The 20,895-nt window shown below is 45.7% G+C and overlaps 1 protein-coding gene across 4 annotated transcripts in view; it reads left to right on the top strand.

Moving 5' to 3' along the window:
• SGPL1 (sphingosine-1-phosphate lyase 1) overlaps positions 1-9,463 on the top strand; it is a 50,606-nt gene extending 41,143 nt beyond the window's left edge. For all 4 annotated transcript variants that reach the window (XM_081250645.1, XM_081250648.1, XM_081250646.1 and 1 more), the window contains exons 8-15: positions 263-351; positions 2,297-2,402; positions 3,773-3,871; positions 4,510-4,659; positions 5,732-5,970; positions 7,351-7,497; positions 8,438-8,558; positions 9,062-9,463. In XM_081250645.1, coding sequence (XP_081106771.1) covers positions 263-351; positions 2,297-2,402; positions 3,773-3,871; positions 4,510-4,659; positions 5,732-5,970; positions 7,351-7,497; positions 8,438-8,558; positions 9,062-9,202 — 1,092 coding nt within the window. In that variant the 3' untranslated portion in view covers positions 9,203-9,463. The remainder of the gene's footprint in view (positions 1-262; positions 352-2,296; positions 2,403-3,772; positions 3,872-4,509; positions 4,660-5,731; positions 5,971-7,350; positions 7,498-8,437; positions 8,559-9,061) is intronic.
• The last annotated feature ends 11,432 nt before the right edge of the window (positions 9,464-20,895 follow it).

Genomic DNA, 20,895 nt, shown 5'->3' with positions numbered 1-20,895 from the left:
CGGGATCTGGGCAGATGTACATTTGTTCATACAGTGTGGACCTTCTAATCATTTAGTAGTTTTTATTCTTCTCCTGAACCAAGATTGGGCTTAGCCAATAAAGTCAAATTTTCCTCCTGGCGGACAGAAGCATCTGCTCTGCAGCATGCATCCAAGATCTCACCTGTTTCTGCGTCAAATACCCTCAAGATCAAGGCAGGAAGTGCATGCTGATAGCTATCCCTAACTCCCTTCCACAGATGGCTTCTCTTTTTTATTACAGGTGACCTCCGGGGGGACAGAAAGTATTCTGATGGCCTGTAAAGCTTATCGGGAACTGGCCTTCGAGAATGGGATCAAAACTCCAGAAATGTATGTACAGTTCCCTTGGTATCCATGGAGGATTGGTTCCAGGACCCCCATGGATACCAAATCCTCGATGCTCAGGTCCCTTATATAAAGTGGTATAGTATTTGCGTATGGCCTATGCGTATCCTCCATATAGTGGTGTGTGTTTTTTTTTAATTTATTTATTTTGGGCTGCATTGGGTCTTTGTTGCTGCAGGCAGGCTTTCTCTAGCTGCGGTGAGCCGGGGGCTACCCTTCATTGTGGTGTGCAGGCTTCTCATTGTGGTGGCTTCTCTTGTTGTGGAGCACGGGCTCTAGCGCACAGGCTCGGTAGTTGTGGCGCACAGGCTTAGTTGCTCTGCGGCACGTGGGATCTTCCTGGACCAGGGCTCGAACCCGTATCCCTTGCATTGGCAGGCGGATTCTTAACCACTGTGCCACCAGGGAAGCCCCTCCATATGGTTTTAAATCATCTCTAGATTACTTAGAATACTTAACGTGTAAATGCTGTGTAAACAGTTGCCGGTATGCAGCAAATACAAGTTTTGCTTTTTGGAACTTTTTTCCCCCTGAATATTTTCCTTCCTTGGGTGGTTGAACTCATGGATACAGAGGGCTTGACTGTATGTGTGGCTGGGTTTTTTCCCCTTTTAGGTTTGTCTGTGTGGAATACTGCTGTGTGAAATAGCCTGATAATCTGTTTTCTGATTCTTGTCTTCCTCTGGTAATTCCAGTCCTCTTCTCTCCCGTCCTGTGCCCTTGACCGTTATCCTTCACATTCAGCACAGTCCTAAGTGGATCTGCTAGTTAATATTGAAGGTCATTCTCTTTCCCAACCACCCAGATTTATACATGGTGTGTACTGCAAGCAAGAACAAGATCCTTTTTCTAAAAGTTGACAGAGTTATAGGACTACATCTTTGAATTCTGTGATGCTATAAGTTTATCTCGCGCCTAAGGAAAGCTCTCTACTTATCTCAGTTCAGTGAAAGTTACTTAAATATAATAGGCTGCCTCGGGGTGCTCCCTAAGAAAATTTCAGCCTGACACCTGTGTTCTGGGAGGAAAGTTTTTAAAAATCTTCTTGAGATGTACCCATATTGCCACCCCGTGGACATAATTTTGATACTTGGTTGCATTTTTTTCCTCTAGTTTCCCTCCTTGTACAGTGTGTTTATACCACATCTCTTGGGTTAATTTTTTTCCACAAGTGTCAGTGACTAAGGGTTTTGTTGTACATGATTCATACCTAGCCTAAGAGAGTAAGTCAGGCTGCCGTCTCTCTTCATGCATGAACCTTTGATGCTTGGTACTTATTCAGTGATAGCGATTTTTCTGCCTTAAAGGGAACAGATTAATTGTAAGAGAGGAGTAATTGAGGGAAGTCTGAAAGCAAATGACTTGGTTTCCTTTTTCAATACTGTTTGAAATGCTGCTCCCAAATATGTAGGAAAAATGGGGATTTTAGTTTTTCATAGGATCATGGTCTTTCAGAGATGGAGAAGACCACTGATCTGATACTTGACCACTGCTTTAATATCCCTGCTGAGCAATCTTATGTTTTCTGCTTGAGCACGTGTTGTGTCAGGAAGCTTGCTCCTCACTGAGGTACCTGCCTTTAGGTAGGCAACCTCTAGAGGGTTCCACCGCTTGTTGATCTGATCCAGATTCCCTGTCAGCCCTGATTTATGCTTGGGATCCCTCCATGTGGCATTATTTCCAAGTTCTTCCTGCTGCCAAAATGATTTGGTAGCAGGAAGAAGTAGGGAGAAGGTTTCTCTAGAAAATCAGGTGACCTCTTTTTGTCTGTGCTTAAAAAGAAAAATAAAACAATATAAACAGTTTTGAAAACTGGACTAAAAATAATCAGAAGTTTCTTCCTGCTGATTTAGATTAGCTGCTAACCATGTTGTCTCTCGAACCCTGTTTTGATTTGAATTTCACTGTTTTCTTCTTCCCTGTCCTTTAGTGTAGCCCCCCAGAGTGCCCATGCTGCATTTGACAAAGCAGCCAACTATTTCGGGATGAAGATTAAACGGGTTCCACTGAACAAAGTGATGGAGGTGGATGTTCAGGTGAGTTCCTCTGAAGGGCTGTTGTCTGTCTTGGGCTGCAAGAAGCAGGAAGTGCTTTTTCCAGTGTCACACACAGACAGGCTCAAATGCCTCTGATTGTAGGAGCCAGGGTTGCAAAAACTGCCACTGGCAGTGGTGAGTCACTGCAGCTTCAAGTCTTTTCATGAACTCTAATAGGAAGATGAGACTCAATTGAGACTTTAAAGACCTGGGTTTTGCTTCAGCGCCATCACTTTCTCTTCTATTTGTAAAATGAGCCAGGACTAACTTGCCCTAAGACTCTCACTGTCGTTTTCGATTGGCCTGAATTAGTACCATTGCCATTATAATAGTAATTTTTTTTCAGAAGTAAACTGTACAATTTATTAGCACTAGCATTATTCCCCCCACCTTAATTGAGGTATTAACTAATTAATTGACAAGTAAAAAATTGTGTATAAGGTATACAACTTGGTGTTTTGATACATGTATACATTGTGAAATCATCACCACAGTCAAGCTATTTAACATCTCCATCACCTCACGTACTTACCATTTTCTTTTTTCATGGTTAGAATACTTAAGACCACCCTGCAGATCTCTCAGCAGGTTTCAGCTGTACAGTGCAGTATTGTCCAGCATAGTCACGTGGCTCTACATTAGATCTCCAGAACTTACTCATCTTGCATAACTGGAACTTGGTACCCCTCGACCAACATCTCCCTGTTTCCCTCATCCTCCAGCTCCTGGCAACCACAGTTCTACTCTTTGCATCTATGAGTTTGTTTTAGATCCCTCATATAAGTGAGATCGTGCAGTATTTGTCCTTCTGTGTCTGGCTTATTTAACTTAGCGTAATGTCCTCCAAGTTCATCCACATTGTCGCCAATGGCAGGATTGTTTAAGCCAGAGTAATATTCCTTTAGTAATTATTTTTATGCCTTGCATTTACACAGAAGAACTCTGTAGTTTTCAGAGTGTTATCAGAATCGCATTTGAGCCTCATGACAACCTGGGGAGGTCGTAGGAGCTGTCAGTGTTATTGCAGCCGAGGAAACACACTGGCTGAAGTTACGTAGTTTCCTCAAGGCTTCACTGCTAACAGGTGGGGCGAGGACTCACATTTGGCTCTTTTGCCTCTTAGCCGAATATTCTTGTTTACCCTCACAGTGATTCTGCTGTTTTTGCATTGGGCTTTCAGACTGTTTCCCCCAAATGTTTGTGTCCGGCCAGCATGGCAGGGCGGTGGTCTTCTTCCAGGTTGGAGAGGTGAAGCAGGGGTGCTAGTGGAACTGGAACTCGAGGCTGGTAGCCTAGATTGCTCCTGGTGGCAGAAGAGAGGAGGAATTGTGATGTGGCTTCTCACTTTCCTTTCAACTTTAAACCCTTAGGCAATGCGAAGAGCCATCTCCAGGAACACTGCCATGCTCGTCTGTTCTGCCCCCCAGTTTCCTCATGGTGTGATAGATCCTGTCCCTGATGTGGCCAAGGTATGTGCGAGAATGGACTACTAGGCAGGCAGACGGAGATTTTAAAGTAGAATCTAATGGTGCAGTACTTGGCAAGAAGAAGCGATTTTGAGTTTAGATTCTAGCCCAGTGGTGATGAACAGCTCTCATCCGCCCTGTGATAAGCTGCACAGCTCTGCCGAAGCCTCCGAAAGTGACTAGCTTCTGCTATGGGGGAGGGATAACACAAGGAGGAAGGCTTTGTTTAAACTGGACATTCTGAAGCAGTACTGACATTTTGATTCAGATCAGGAAATAATCTCCATTTAGGGCATGCCTGCCAGAGCCCACCATGCTGCCCCAGAGCACCCCTCCCTCCTTCCCCACCCCCAGCCTAAATCAGAGTGCTTCTCATTTCTTGCTGGATTTTGCAGGTGAGTTTGAGGCCCCGCGTATTTAAATATAAAACAGAAACCACATTCAGATGAATTATTTTGAAAGACAACCACATTTGAAAGACAAGCTTTATTAAAAATGTCAAAAATAGCCAGGTTTTTAAAACATGGAAGACAGTACATAATGCCTTGGGCCTGTATCCCACCATTCCACCCGTGTCTTGCAAACTTTTTGATGTAGGGCTATAACTGATACTGTCTATGGTCTTTGGTTTTTGGAACTAGCTGGCTGTCAAATACAAAATACCTCTTCATGTGGACGCTTGTCTGGGGGGCTTCCTCATCGTCTTTATGGAGAAAGCTGGATACCCACTGGAGCAGCCATTTGATTTCCGAGTGAAAGGTGTGACCAGCATTTCAGCTGATACTCATAAGGTGAGTGAGGGAAGAGACCGCATGTTAAAGTAGACAGTTGATTATTTTGACTACTACCAATAAAATAAATTGGTTAAAGCATTAGTTTCCCCCATTAATATAAAATTAAATCTGGCTCTCTGCTCTCACCAAGGCAGCTGATTCATATGACAAGGTACCTGTTATCTTTATGTCACAGCTAAGAGAATTTCTGTATTCAGTGACTGTATGTAACTGGGACATGCTAGTGTAGTGGCCCTTATACAAAGGTTCCCTGAAGCCTTGGGGGTGGGGGGAGGAGGTGAGGTTGATAACCAGAGCTCCTAAGAGGAGGTATGCGGATGCTGCAGCCCCCATGCTCCTGGGGCTGCTGTACCTGCGTGACTGGAGTTTATCACTGGAAGAGTCCTTTTGAAAAAGGGATGAACTTTGTGCTCAGGAATGTTTGGCTTGTAATGTTTGAAATGTCCATGCCTGCTATCCCTGGTGGACTGAGGCAAAGTGCCCTTTTTCTTACTGTCCATCCTTGTGTGGCTCAGGGGTTAACATCAGTCACATATTAGCTTCAGTGAGTTAATTAGGAGGGCACACTCGTGAAGTACATAGTTCATTTTACAGCTGGATTAAGTAGCTTCTAGATTTTGAGCACCATGGTGTTCTTAAGAAGGAAGCATGATACTAAGCAAAAAGGATGGAAAGGGAGTCAGATCGTGATTTTAGTCGCTACAAGTGACCTCAATTCCATCCTGTCCTGGCTTCCAGTGGAAATTTATCTTTGCTTCCATCCTGACATACCTCCCTGGGGTACTGTCTTAAATAAGGAAAACTATGCTGCATGACAGATAGGAAGCAAACCCATTAACTAGACAAGATGTTTTTCCTGGGCCTCAGATTCCTCATTCCTAAAATAGAGAATTTAAACCCCATGAACCCCACCCCCGAAGTTTCTTATACTCTTTAATAAATAAGTTGGAAATCGTAATGTGAGTGGGAACACAGGGAAACTGGACAGACGGGGAATCTGCACGAAGAGAGTTCTGGGGCAGGTCTGCCGCGTGGAACTGTACACTCACCTGTCTGCTTCTCCCCTCAGTATGGCTACGCTCCCAAGGGCTCTTCAGTGGTGTTATACTCTGACAAGAAGTACAGGCACCATCAGTTCTTCGTTGACACAGATTGGCAGGGCGGCATCTACGCTTCCCCAACCATTGCGGGCTCACGGCCTGGTGGCATCAGTGCAGCCTGTTGGGCCGCCCTGATGTACTTCGGTGAGAGCGGCTACGTTGAAGCTACCAAGCAGATCATCAAAACCACTCGCTTCCTCAAGTCCGAGTATGTCTGGAAGGTTGGGGGGCTCTGCCGTGTCCCTTGCTCTGTCTGCTATAGGCTCAAGGCAGCTGCTAGGCCAAGTGCCATGGCTCCAGCCCATCTGCAGGCCCCGCAGCTTAGGAGTGTGGTGTTGGACTTGGGGGGTAAGCTCCCTTGCTGTGCTGTGACGTGGAGGCCACACCCGGGCTTCATCTGTGGGCCATTTTGTCTCCAAGGATGTCCCTAACAACTGGCAGCTCTTACCAGGGGCTGATGTACAGCTTAATGGTTAAGACAGTGGTTCTCAAAACTTGAGGTTGAATCCTAATCAGTCACATGGAGGGCTTGTTAAGACGCAGATTGCTGGGGCCCACTCTTAGAGTTCTGACTCAGTAGGTCTGGAATGGGAGTCTGAAGATTTGCATTTCTGAAAGTTCCCAGTGGACGCTAATGCTGCTGGTCTGAGTCACACTTGGAGAATCGCTGGAGTAAGAGAAGAACTGGAGAGGGGGAGGGCGGGAGGGGTGGTGAAATCTGGGGTTAAGGCTAGAACCAGCTTGTGTGCTTTGTCTAACACACCTCTTCGTGTGTCACCTGCCTGGCTCTCCGTGTGTCACCAGGATTGGGGAGGCCTTTTCACGATCTTGAGGGTGAATGAAAGCAGCCAGTAGGCACGGCTCACTTGAAAAAGGCCTGCATATGGTCCTGTTACACCCATCTGCTGAGAAGTGCTGTACCATGTCTTGCTTTAGGGCTTACATGGATGACTTTATTATTTTTATTTTTTTATTTTGTTGCTGCATGCAGGCTTTCTTTGGTTGCGGCGAGCGGGGGCTACTCTTGGTTGTGATGCATGGGCTTCTCATTGCAGTGGCTTGTCTTGTTGTGGAGCACAGGCTCTAGGCGTGCGGGCTTCAGGAGTTGTGGCCCGCGGGCTCTAGAGCGCAGGCCCAGTAGTTGTGGCACATGGGCTTAGCTGCTCCACAGCATGTGGGATCTTCCCGGATCAGGGCTCGAACCCGTGTCCCCTGCATTGGCAGGCGGATTCTTAACCACTGAACCACCAGGGAAGCCCTACATGGATGGCTTTTTTTAAAGAGAGATGGATTATTTTTCCAGGATTTACAAAAAAGTACATTGTTTATCCCTCAGGTACCCCTGGGGGGCATATCATAATTTGGGGGTTGGGCAGACAGGTTAAGAGCCAACAATCTTGAGTCACTGGATCTAGTGGGGGTTGAGCCTTAAAATATTTTTAATATTTAGGAACCACTGATCTCAGTCTAGCCACCTTATGAGAAAACTTAAGCCCCCAAAGGTTAGATTTGTTATAAGGGAGACATGAGATGACCAGAAGAATGTACGTGCCTGAATTTCCTTTCTGTTCCTTTTGTTTGTTTTAAGACTGGAAAATATCAAAGGCATCTTTGTTTTGGGGAATCCTCAATTGTCAGTCATTGCTCTGGGCTCCCATGATTTTGACATCTACCGACTATTCAACCTCATGAATGCCAAGGGCTGGAGCTTGAACCAGTTGCAGTTCCCACCCAGGTGAGCTTGAAGACTTTCCTTTGCTCCCTGACTGCTGAAGGACTTGGGCAGCAAGGTGACCTGAAGTAGAGGGAGTGACTGCTAGAGCCCAGCACTGTAGTGGCAACTGTAGGATCTTAGGATGTCTGTCTTGCCATTTGGAGTTATTCGACATCAAGAACAAGACTGTTAGCTTTAAACTCTGGCAAACTAGGTGGCAGCCTTGAGACGAGTGGTCGGTCATGAGATCATCTCCCACCGCCCCCCACACGCTTGCTCTCTTTCTGGGCTCTGTTCTGTCCCATCCGCAGGTGCTCTCATGACCTGAGTAATGGAGGGCCTCTAATCAAGGGCCTGGAATCATTCAGGTCTGCTGCTGTTGCCTTCCATAGGCATTTCTAACCTAATCTTCCAGGATGCCTTTAAATAAACACTCTGCTTCAACAGAGTAGGTCTCCTAGTGTCCTCCACGCACCCCCTGATCCTGTCATGTGTCTTGCCCCTGCCAGTCCCATCTGGATTCCGGTTTTTCCTCTTCACAATCCTGCTGTACCCCAATCTCCCTCCAGGGGCAGTCAGTTTCTTCTTTGCCCTGAAGACCCCAGCCATATGGCCCTAGCCCCATGAGGGTTTACCACCTAAGATAAAAGCGTCCTGTGGGTTGTCACAGGGTTGAAGGGACAGCAGTGGACAGTTTCTCAGGGGAGGGGCAGGACAGAACAGCCAGCTGTATTCATCTTGTCAGCGTGGCTCTTGGTCACGCTGAGGGCATGAAGCCCTCTTGACAGCCCGTGTACTTGAGAGCCCTGATGCCCACGGCTGGGAGCACTTTGACTACACTTGTCACGAGCAACATGAAGAAGCAATCAGTCAATTCCTGTATTGGGGGCTGCTTGATTTCAGAACCTTTTTTCCCCTCTTTTTCCAGGATTCGTCTCACTTTGTCTTTCTTCTCCCATAGCATTCATTTCTGCATCACGTTGGTACACACCCGTAAGCGAGTAGCGATACAGTTCCTAAAGGACATCCGGGAATCCGTCACTCAAATCATGAAGAATCCGAAAGCAAAGACCACAGGAATGGTAGGGACACTTGGGGTTTTTTCTTCCTGTGGAAGTTTAGGTGGTGTTGGTGGGCTTGAAAGAATCAGATGACCTCCAGTCTGTTCCTGCCTCTGTCCCTTATCCACAAACCTCTTTCCTTATTAGTCGGAACTGATGATCTCTGCTCACCCATTCCCAGGGTTTGTTTTAGTCTCAAACGAGGTATGCTAGATATTAATAAGCACCTTGTAAATTTGAAAGTGCTGTACAAAGGCAGGTGGCGGTAGTGTCCATTTAAAAAGAAAATTTTGACACAGGAAAGGCAATAAGCCTGTTTCCTCCAGAATTTTCTACACCAAAGCCCATAGGACAGTTCTTTAGGCAGAAAGGCAGCCTGGCAAATGCCTGTGAAAAACATCCTATGCCTTTCTGCTCGAATAGTGCCTGGGCTGGGGAGGGGGGCATGGTGGGAGAAGGAACGCACGACCGCTGTCTGCTCCGGACCCCTCATCTCTAATGACACTCTTTGACTGGGTTTGTAGGGTGCGATCTACGGCATGGCCCAGGCTACAGTCGACAGGAACCTGGTGGCAGAATTGTCCTCCGTCTTCTTGGACAGCCTTTTCAGCACAGACACTGTAACTCAGGGCAGCCAGATGAATGGTTCTCCAAAACCCCGCTGAGCGGGGATCCTCCGTGGCCCCGAGGTGCATCTGGCCTTCAGAAGGTTCTCGGGGTGTGGGACAGGCCACTGGTTTCAGCATCTGGTCTTCGCTCCACAGAGCACAACGAAGCAGACCGTGAGACAGCCTGGTCCTCAGGGTTCTTGTTTCCGTCCTGTTGTGGTTTTTAATGTGAAGACTCTAAAGGATTCCATGACGTAATTATTTTGCCCTTGTTCTAAATGTTACCCTGGAAATTGTTTTAAACATTTCCTTCTCTAACCTCTCTTGCTTTCAGCTTCACTTAATCACGGTGTGGCAGCTCTGACCTGTCCTGACTCCTTAGGGAAGCTGGGCTACAGTTTACGAGATAGGAAAAGGTTTGCTTTGTTACCTCAGGCAGGTGGGCTAGTCAGACAGGAAGTGTTCCATAACCGATGTTTCCCTCGGTGGGGATGAGGTCTGCTCTAAGTAGGAGGCTTTTCCAGTCCTCCTCCGTGAGTGGTTAGCTGTCTCAGGGTCCCTTCTATTGCAGCTTGTGTTGTCTCTTGAGGACACAGGTTGACCAGCCATTGTTCTTGTGATGTGGGGCCGGCGCAGTCCAGCAGACCTGCTCAGTCCACCAAGGCAGGGGCTGGAGCAGTCGCTGGTCCTCGGCGGTGCCTGCAGTTCCCATTTGACACTTGGTTGTCATCATCTTTGAAGATTCTTGTTGGAAATTATGCTCCCACTGGTTTGTTCCTGTTTCCATGGATGAGGAAAAGAACGCGGCTTCAGAGAATCTAGGACCTTCTGGGGCCCTGGCGCTGCCTCTCTGAATTGGCAGTGTCAGAGCACACCTGAACTCTCTCCTGGGCTGGTGATGACCGGAGCCAGGCCCTTTTCTATGCTTTTCCGAGGATCAGAGTGGGGTGAGCACCCAAATTCAAATGTGTCCCCAGAGTTGGTAGCAGCCCTCCCCTCCCTGCTGCTCTAAGCCATCAAGCACGTTTGTCTGCCTGAAGGAACAGCTCGAAGCACCTTCACAGATTGCCTTGACTTACCCGAGGTGGGTGTGAGGAGGGCGTGAGCGAGCCCCCAAGGCAAGGGGAACCCCTCTCCGTTCTGTGTTCTTCCTGCCACTTCCCCCTTTAACCAGCTCCCAAAGGCGCGACGGCAGTTAAGCCTCAGGTGCTGCAACCTCCTCGGCCCTGGCTAGGATGAGGTAAACTTTCTGGAATAGGAAGACATGATGGCAAGTGTCAGTTGTGGCCTAGGGCCTGGGATTCCTTCGTAAGACTGGTTGCTCAGGGTGGCGCAGGGACAGGACCCAACCCTGCGCCCACTCCCCACCCTCTGCCTCCCACATGGGGCCCTGATCTAGGTTGAGCCACTGTCCTACTCTCATGCTGACACACCATGTGCCTTCTTCCTCAGCGGGGACGGGCTACTCCTGACCTGGGCCGAGGGGAACTGCATCAGTCCTTGAGGCTTTTACCTGGGTAGGGGTAAGTCAGGAGGAACCTTCCTTTGTCCCTCTACCCCTCTCAGGGACTCCTGAACATTCAGCCTCTTCAGGCTGGTCTCCTCTAGCCTTCTTTGCTGGGAACGCTGGCCGGGAGAGCCACGACGCCTGGACTTCCCGCCAGATCCTTGGCACGGTTGTCTGAAGTGTTCTTCAGCTCTGTACTTCCTCCACACTGACTAACTGTGACCAGCTGGCCGTGTCGTTGCAGGGCCGGTGTGGTGTGTTTCATCCTGTCTTCTGTGGGTTCCAAGGATGGTTGGGGTGTGTTTGTGTTAGAGGCTCAGATCCTTCGGACGTGAGAGTCACGTTCCCCCTGGTGGCTGAACCGCTGGGCACCTCCTGAGAGACAGACTGTGCATGAACCGTCCCTGGATCTCCAGTGTGTTCAGGTTGGAGAGAGGAACTCCGGGGGCCCAGAACCACCCGGCAGGCACCACTGTGGTTTGTGAGCTGCTAAAATGGAGAAGCACGTGTCCTGCAGAGTGTGCTGTTGCCTCTGGTGTCTCCCGGGACCTTCCTCTGTGCTGTGACATTGCTTGGGGGGGGTGGGGGGGCGCGATGGTGTTTTTCGAAGGGACCTGCTGTTGCCACTTTAGGTTATGATCAGGAGCATTAGTTTGACCCAACACGTGTGGGCTTTCTATTCTGTACACCTGTGCACATGAGTAACAGTCTGGCAGAGGTTGGTGGAATGTCTTGATGATGTCTTGTTGCTAGCAGGTGTCGCATCGGCCTCTGCAAAAAGTGTACTCTCATTTCTGGGTTAGAATTAAGTAGTCGCATGAATATACTGCCATGTCACTTTTTTTTTTTTTTTTTTTGCGGTACACGGGCCTCTCTCACTGTTGTGGCCTCTCCCGTTGCGGAGCACAGGCTCTGGACGCGCAGGCTCAGCGGCCATGGCTCACGGGCCCAGCCGCTCCGCGGCACGTGGGATCCTCCCGGACCGGGGCACGAACCCGTGTCGCCTGCATCGGCAGGCGGACTCTCAACCTCTGCGCCACCAGGGAAGCCCTGCCATGTCACTTTTAACATGACGAGTTTTATACCCGGAAAATGGTACTGGCCTCTTTTAGATCTTTTCTGTCTTTAACTTCCCCCTTTTCCGTCTCAAGGCTCCCTTCCTAATTGCAGCAATAATCTCTTAAGAAGCAATTAAGCAATAAAATTTCCCGAATTTTAATCATGTGGATGACTACATGCATTTGTCTATTTAGGCACACAGGGAAGATACCTACTGGAGTGCTGGCAGCCCCAAACCGGCTGCTGGTGAGAAGCGCCCCTCTGTGTTGAAATGGTTGTGTGTGACCACTGATACCAGGACCAGTTCAGACATGGACGAGCGGCACTTCTGCTCAGTTCCAAGCACCTTCCTGGTAGCTCCACCAGGAGTGGTGGCCACACCTGTTTAAAGGTCTGGAACTCCCATCTTCAGTTCCTCGGGGCCAGGGCCTTAAGTTTCAGTCACCTTCCTCATCCACACCTGCTTACATCTTACGGATGGATCGAGCCATCTGGGGTGGTCTCCACCCCCCAGCTGGGCAGTGTGGATCCATTTCACCAAAGGACACTGATTTCAAGGCCTACATTTGGTTTGGGAGCTGATGGAACTCCTCGATATCTGCACACGTAACCACTGGGCCTCTTGTCCCATTATGAATAGGAAGTGAGAAGTCTTTCTGAAGGGTTAGTCAGGCTCTGAAGTTCTGTCCTTCAGGTAACCCAGCTTTTCATTCTGGCTCTCAGCCCATTCACACTTTGCCAGAATCAAGCCAAGGAATACCACCTTTGCTGTATAGTCTCCACCAAAGGACTTGGTTCCCTGAGCCCCTACTTGCTTTGGGGTAAACCCTAGAGAAAAAGGGGCCAGGATATGTTTGGTGAGGAGGCGTGGTCCACCCAAGAAGTGGTGTCCTGATGCTCACAGCTGTGAGCCCCTTTGCCTTCTCTGTGGGTCTTGACAGCAACAAGCAGCTTTTAGCTAGACCCAGTAGTGACAGAAGTAATGACAGAGGCCTAACTTGGTAGCCACCAGCTATAGCCTGTAAGCAGAAGTCAGGTGTTGAAGAGCCTTTTCTTGAGCTGGAGTTGTAATTGCCTTACTTTTTTTCATGTGTTTTTTTTTTTTTCTTTCTTTTTTTTTTTTTTTTTTTTGCGGTACGCAGGCCTCTCACCGTTGTGGCCTATCCTGTTGCGGAGCACAGGCTCCTGCGGTACGCAGGCCTCTCACCGTTGTGGCCTATCCTGTTGCGGAGCACAGGCTCCGGACGCGCAGGCCCAGCGGCCATGGCTCACGGGCCCAGCCGCTCCGTGGCATGTGGGATCCTCCCGGACGGGGGTACGAACCCGTGTCCCCTGCATCGGCAGGCGGACTCTCAACCACTGCGCCACCAGGGAAGCCCCTTGTGTTTTTTTTTTTTGGTCCATAATAGCTCCTTAACATCGTCTGCTATAATTTCAATTATTTGCATTAATTTTAGAATAAACATGTTTATTTCTAAAAAGTGTTGCTTGTGTCTTTGTACCACATCAAGGTGCTTCATATAACTAGTGCCCTCCAGGTTGGCATTTTTCAGTCTTTGATCCATGAAAGTAAGCAGGGGCAGAAAGGTGACATAACAGTCCATACCATCATGTCTAGTGGCTTGTCCCCTGATCCACAGTCATTAGGTCAAAGCACATTTAGAAGAATTTATGTCAGAAGTGAAGCAGATGGGGGAACCACTGTCTGAACCTTGTTGGTTCGACATTAAGCTTTACTGAGAACTTGTTACTAAATAAGGTATCAGATCAAGATGGCAGAATATAAAAGGACATGGAGCTCACCTGCTCCCATAAATAACATCAAAAATACATGTACATGTGGAACAATTCTCACAGAATACCTACAGGATGCTGGCAGAGGATCTCATACAACCAAAGCTTCAAGAAAGATCACCATATAACTGGGTAGGATGAAAGAAAAAAAAAAAAAAAGGAATCAGGATGGGACCTGCACCCCTTGGAGGGAGCTGTGAAAGAAGAAAGGTCTCCTAAACCCCAGGAACCCCCTTCACCAGCTGGGAGAGCAGCCGGGACAGGGAGCTTCAGCAGCTCAGAGGAGAGTGCAGCCAGCCGGCTTGCAGCAGGCAGAACAGAGAGAGACCAGCACAGACAGTCCCGGCCACCTCGTTGCACTCTGCATCCCAGGTGCGCATCTGCTGGAGCATGTGGGGCTGGGTGCTGAAATGTGGGCTTCAGCAGATAGACCCAGGGAGAGGACTGGGGTTGGCTGCACAGAGATAGCCCAAAGGGGCTGGAGTGTGGTCCAGACTGACAACCAGGAGTGGGCACAGGACAGAGTATGGGTGGGTCACAGAAGCCCCATTATTAACGTGCACACCAAGGGAGGGGGGGCCGAGCCATAGCAGCCTCATTCTCGGTGCTTACAGTGGGCACAGCTCCCCCCTCTACAGCTCTGGGGGCATGCGAGTGCTGATGGGTTGCCCATATGCAGAGGCAGGGCTGAAATCTGAGGCATGTGACTTCAGTGGGTTTACGTTGCTGCAGGCAGCTTTGTACCTTCATTGCCTGTGGGACACCTGAGCAGATTACTGGTGCTCCTGTAGCTATGCAGGTCTGGCATCAGCTGCAGGCTTTGTGGGTCCCGTGCATACAGCTGCATGGCCAGGACCTGAGCTGACTCCTTAGCTCATGGCGTCCAGGTGGGTAGGGTCCAGGTGTGCAACTACAGCGGTCCCCATGCCTGACTTTGGCAGATCTGTGCTAGTGGCTTTGTGTGCACAGTACCTGAGGTACACCTAGTAGATTGCCTGCATTCCCATGGCTGACTCGGGGCTGAGGGCAGTGCCAACAACAGTGTACTTTGTGAGGCCGCACAACAGTTGACAGTCAACACCACAGAGCGCATTTCCTAGTGGACAGCTCCGCTGGAAGAATACTCAGTGGCTCCTCTCTCAGCGGGAGTGCTCCAGTCCTGCCTACCTCACACCACAGCTCAGAAATGGATCTGGGGCTTCTCTAACAACTGGGAAGCAGACCCGCCCCAAACAGGGCTGTGACAACCACAGAGCAAAGAGGAGGCCCTGCTGAATGTCCAGTGCAGGCTCTGGTCACCACAACACCTATCACACCTCCTATAACATCCAGCACACCCTGAAAAAGGACATGACAGGCATCCATACTAAAAAGTTCTCGCACCAAAAATATTAGGCCACACAGGGATGCTCCCACATAAAAACAGCCCTTCAAGACCACAGTATATAACTTTGTCTTAAATTCAGAGTCAGAGAAATTTAAGTGAAATGAAAAAGCAGAGGAACTACTCCCAATTAAAATAAGAAAATCCCCTGAAAGAGCAAACAATGAAACAGACCTCTACAGACTACTAAACCCCCAGTTCAAGAAGGAGGTAATAAAGGTACTGAAAGAATTAAGAAAGGCTATCAATAAATACAAATCACTGTAAAAAGGAACTAGAAACTATAAAGGGGAGACAAAATTATAAAACTCACTTGCCAAGATGAAACCCAATCTAAAGGCAATAAATAGCAAACTAAATAATGCAGAAGAATGAATAAGTGATCTGGAAGATAGAGTAATGGGAATCACCCAATTAGAACAGCAGACAAAGACAGAAAAAAAAAAGCAATATATGAGATCTATGGGATAATATAAAGCATGTCAATCTACACACAATAGGAATCCCAGTAGAAGAAGAAAAAGAGGATCAAAAATGTATTAGAAGGACCTCCCTGGTGGCGCAGTGGTTGAGAGTCCACCTGCCGATGCAGGGGACACGGGTTTGAGCCCCGGTCTGGGAAGATCCCACATGCTGCGGAGCGGCTGGGCCCGTAAGCCATGGCTGCTGAGCCTGCGCGTCTGGAGCCTGTGCTCCGCAACGGGAGAGGCCACAACAGTGAGAGGCCCGTGTACCTCAAAAAAAAAAAAAAAAAAAAAAGTATTAGAAGAAACCATAGCTGAAAATTTCCCAAACCTAAAGAAGGAAACAGATATCCAGGTATAGGAAGCACAGAGGGTCCAAAACAAGATGAACCTGAAGAGAACTACACCAAGACATATTATAATTAGAATGGCAAAAGTGAAAAACGGAGGATTCTAAAGACAGCAAGAGAAAAACAAGGAATTAATTACAAGTTAACCACCATAAGACTATGAGCTGATTCCAATACAGAAACACTGCAGGCCAGAAGGGAGTGGCAAGATATATTCAAAGTCCTGAAATGGAAAAACCTGCAACCTAGGATACTCTAACCAGCAAGATTATCATTTAGAATAGAAGGAGAGAGAATTTCTCAGAGAAGAAAAAACTAATAGAATACAGTAATACTAAAATCTATCCTAAAAGAAATATTGAAAGGTATTCTCTAAATAGAAAAGAAGAATCTATAGGAAAGAGAAAATCACACAATTGGAAAGTCACTTAAATAAACCAGTACAGAGACTGAGGGAAAAAAAATCGAAAAAAATTTTCTGAAAGTGATGATAACCACATTGAACAGCAGAAGTATAAACGAGATGTAAAAGGACATCAAAATCATAAAGTGTGGGGGAGGAAAGTAAGACAATGTAGATTTTTCTTAGAATATGCTTGAGCCTATATGGCTACCAGTCTAAAGCAAGTAGATACAGTAATGGGTAAACGTACTTGAAAACAGGGTAATCACAAAACAAAAACAGAGAACAGATTCACAAAAAACGAAGAGAACAAAAAGCATAATATAAAAGAAAACCATCAAATCACAAAAGGAAAAACAAAAAGAAAAACAAGGAAGAAATACAAAATCAATAAGAAAACAAGGTTTAAAATGGCAATAAAAATATCTTTCCATAATTACCTTAAATGTCAATGGACTAAATGCTCCAATCGAAACACACAGACTGGCACACTGGATAATAAAACAAGAGTCTACAATATGCTGGCTATAACAGACCCACTTTAGGCTGAAGGACACACACAGATTGAAAGTGAGGGGATCAAAAACAATATTTCATGCAAATGGAAATGACAATAAAGCAGGGGGTAGCAATACTCATATCAGACAAAATAGACTTTAAAGCCAAGGCCATAAAGAAACAAAGAAAAACCCTATATAATGATAAAGAGATCAATACAAGAGGAGGATATTACACTCGTTAACATATATGCACCTGTTATAGGAGCACTTAAATACATAAAACAAATGTTAAGAGACATAAGGGGAGAAACTGATGGGAATATAATAATAGTGGGAGATTTTAACAGCCCACTGACATTAATAAACAGATCTTCTACATAGAAAATTGATAAGGGAAAAGAGATCCTAAATGACACAATAGAACAGTTAAACTTAATAGATATTTTCAGCATATTACATCCAAAAACTAGAATACACATTCTATTCAAGTGCACATAGAACATTTTCTAGAACAGGCCACATACTGTCTCACAAAACAAGCCTAAACAAGTTTAAGAGGATGGAAATTTGAAGTACCTTTTCTAACCACAATGGCATGAAACTAGAAATCAACCAGAGAGAGAAAGGAAAAGAGAAGACTTATATGGAGACTATACAACATGCTACTAAACAACCAATGGGTGAACAATGACATCAAAGAGGAAATTTTTAAAAACCATGAGACAACAATGAAAATTTAACCATACCAAATTTCTGGGACAAAGCAAAAGCAGTCCTAAGAGGGAAGTACAGAGCCATACAAGTCTTCCTAAAAAATAAGAAAAATCTCAAACAACCTAACCTACCACCTAAGAAAATTAGAAAAAGAATAAACAAAACCTAAAGGTAACATAAGAAATGTAATAATAAAGATCAGAGAGAAAATAAAATAGAGATGAATGGAAATTTAAAAATTCAAAAAAACCAAGAGTTGCTTTTTTGAAAGAGTAAACATAATCGACAAACCTCTGGCCAGGAACACCAAGAAGAAAAGAAAGAGGACCTAAGTTAAAAAAAAATAAGAAATGAAACAAGGAGAAACAAACTTCTGAGTTGTTTTGTCTCCTTTGCTGCACATGCTATTATCGCCAGTCAGTGCATTGTGATGCACAAGGGCTACTAGGGTGAAATGGAAATTTCTCTTTTAGGAAACAGGAAATAAGTTAGGAATAAAAGAATGCTCATCCAGTGAAAGGAGATGGTCTCTCTCTGGGCATCGGTGTTGACTGAATGCAGAGAACCTGTAAATTGATTCAGGAGTTTTGTAAACTAAACAAACAAAAATCACTGAGGGGCTTCCCTGGTGACACACTGGTTAAGAATCTGCCTGCCAATGCAGGGGACACGGGTTCAAGCCCTGGCCCGGGAAGATCCCACATGCCACGGAGCAACTAAGCCGGTGTGCCACAACTACTAAGCCTGCACTCTAGAGCTCACGTGCCACAACTACTGAGCCTGCGTGCCACAACTGCTGAAGCCTGTGCACCTAGAGCCCATGCTCTGCAACACGAGAAGCCACTGCACCACAACGAAGAGTAGCCCCTGCTCACCGCAACCAGAGAAACCCCATGCACAGCAACAAAGACCCAACACAGCCAAAAAAAAAAAAAAGTCACGGAACAACCTCAGAATTGTCAAATTCTATCCAGAACTGAAACCAGCCGTGTGGCTGACAGGGTCTTGGTGCTCCAGCCAGGTGTCAGGCCTGTGCCTCTGAGGTGGGAGAGCAGAGTTCAGGATATTGGTCCACCAGAGCCCTCCCGGCTCCACGTAATATCAAACAGAGAAAGCTCTCCCAGAGATCTCCATCTCAACGCTAAGACCCAAACCCACTCAACAACCAGCAAGCTACAGTGTTGGACAGCCTATGCCAAACAACTAGCAAGACAGGAACACAACCCCACCCATTAGAAGAGAGGCTGCCTAAAATCATAATAAGGTCACAGACACCCCAAAACGCACCACTGACGTGGCCCTGCCCACCAGAAAGACAAGATCCAGCCTCATCCACCACAACACAGGAACTAGTCCCCTCCACCAGGAAGCCTACACAACACACTGAACCAACCTTAGCCACTGGGGGCAGACACCAAAACCAACGGGAATCTACGAACCTGCAGCCTGCGAAAAGGAGACCCCAAACACAGTAAGTTAAGCAAAATGAGAAGACAGAGAAACACACAGGAGATGAAGGAGCAAATTAAAAACCCACCAGACCAAACAAACAAAGAGGAAATAGGCAGTCTACCTGAATAAGAACTCTGAGTAATGATAGTAAAGATGATTCAAAATCTTGGAAATAGAATGAAGAAAATACAAGAAATGTTTAACAAGGAACTAGAAGAACTAAAGAGCAAACAAACATTGATGAACAACACAATAAATGAAATGAAAAATTCTCTAGAAGGAATCAATAGCAGAATAACTGAGGCAGAAGAACGGATAAGTGACCTGGAGGATAAAATGGTGGAAATAACTACTGCAGAGCAGAATAAAGAAAAAAGAATGGAAAGAATTGAGGCCAGTCTTAGAGATTTCTGGGCCAAAATTAAATGCACCAACATTCGAATTATAGGGGTCCCAGAAGAAGAAGAGAAAAAGAAAGGGACTGACAAAATATTTAAAGCAATTATAGTTGAAAATTTTCCTAATATGGGAAAGGGAATAGTCAATCAAGTGCAGAGAGTCCCATACAGGATAAATCCAAGGAGAAACACGCCAAAACACATATTAATCAAACTAACAAAATTAAATAAATACAAAGAAAAAAAATATTAAAAACAGCAAGGGAAAAACAACAAATAACATACAAGGGAATCCCCATAAGGTTAACAGCTGATCTTTCAGCAGAAACTCTGCACGCCAGAAGAGAGTGGCAGGACATATTTAAAGTGATGAAAGGGAAAAAGCTACAACCAAGATTACTCGACCCAGCAAGGACCTCATTCAGATTCAATGGAGAAATTAAAAGCTTTACAGACAAGCAAAAGCTAAGAGAATTCAGCACCACCAAACCAGCTTTACAACAAATGCTAAAGGAACTTCTCTAGGCAGGAAACACAAGAGAAGGAAAAGACCTACAATCACAAACCCAAAACAATTAAGAAAATGGTAATAGGAACATATCAATAACTGCCTTAGATGTAAATGGATTAAATGCTCCAACCAAAAGACGCAGACTGACTGAATGGATACAAAAACAAGACCCATATATATGCTGTCTAGAAGAGACCCACTTCAGACCTAGGGAAACATACAGACTGAAAGTGAGAAGATGGAAAAAGATATTCCATGCAAATGGAAATCAAAAGAAAGCTAGAGTAGCAATTATATCAGACAAAATAGACTTTAAAATAAAGACTATTACCAAGAGACAAAGAAGGACACTACATAATGATCAAGGGATCAATCCAAGAAGATATAACACTTGTAAATATTTATGCACCCAACATAGGAGCAGCTCAATACATAAGGCAAATGCTAACAGCCATAAAAGGGGAAATCAACAGTAACACAATCATAGTAGGGGACTTTAACACCCCACCTTCACAAATGGACAGATCATCCAAAGTGAAAATAAATAAGGAAAAACAAGCGTTAAACGATACATTAAACAAGATGGACTTAATTGATATTTATAGGACATTCCAACCAAAAACAGCAGACTACACTTTCTTCTCAAGCATGCACAGAACATTCTCCAGGATAGATCACATCTTGGGTCACAAATCAAGCCTCAGTAAATTTAAGAAAATTGAAATCATATCAAGCATCTTTTCTGAGCACAACATTATGAGATTGGAAATCAATTACAGGGAAAAAAAACGTAAAAAACACAAACACATGGAGGTTAAACAATACGTTACTAATTAACCAAGAGATCACTGAAGAAACCAAAGAGGAAATCAAAAAATATTTAGAGACGAATGATAATGAAAACATGATGCTCCAAAACCTATGGGATGCAGCAAAACAGTTCTAAGAGGGAAGTTTATACCTATACAAGCCTACCTCAAGAAACAAGAAAAATCTCAAATAAACAATATAACCTTACACATAAAGGAACTAGAGAAAGAAGAACAAACAAAATCCAAAGTTAGCAGAAAGAAAGAAATCATAAAGATCAGAGCAGAAATAAATGAAAAAGAAATGAGGGAAACAATAGTGAAGATCATTAAAACTAAAAGCTGGTTCTTTGAGAAGATAAAAAAATTGATAAACCATTAGCCAGACTCATCAAGAAAAAAAGG

This window comes from Mesoplodon bidens (genome assembly GCF_964165515.1).
Source record: "Mesoplodon bidens genome assembly, chromosome: 1".
Classification (NCBI taxonomy): domain Eukaryota; kingdom Metazoa; phylum Chordata; class Mammalia; order Artiodactyla; family Ziphiidae; genus Mesoplodon; species Mesoplodon bidens.
This window is presented reverse-complemented; position numbering and strand designations above follow the sequence as displayed.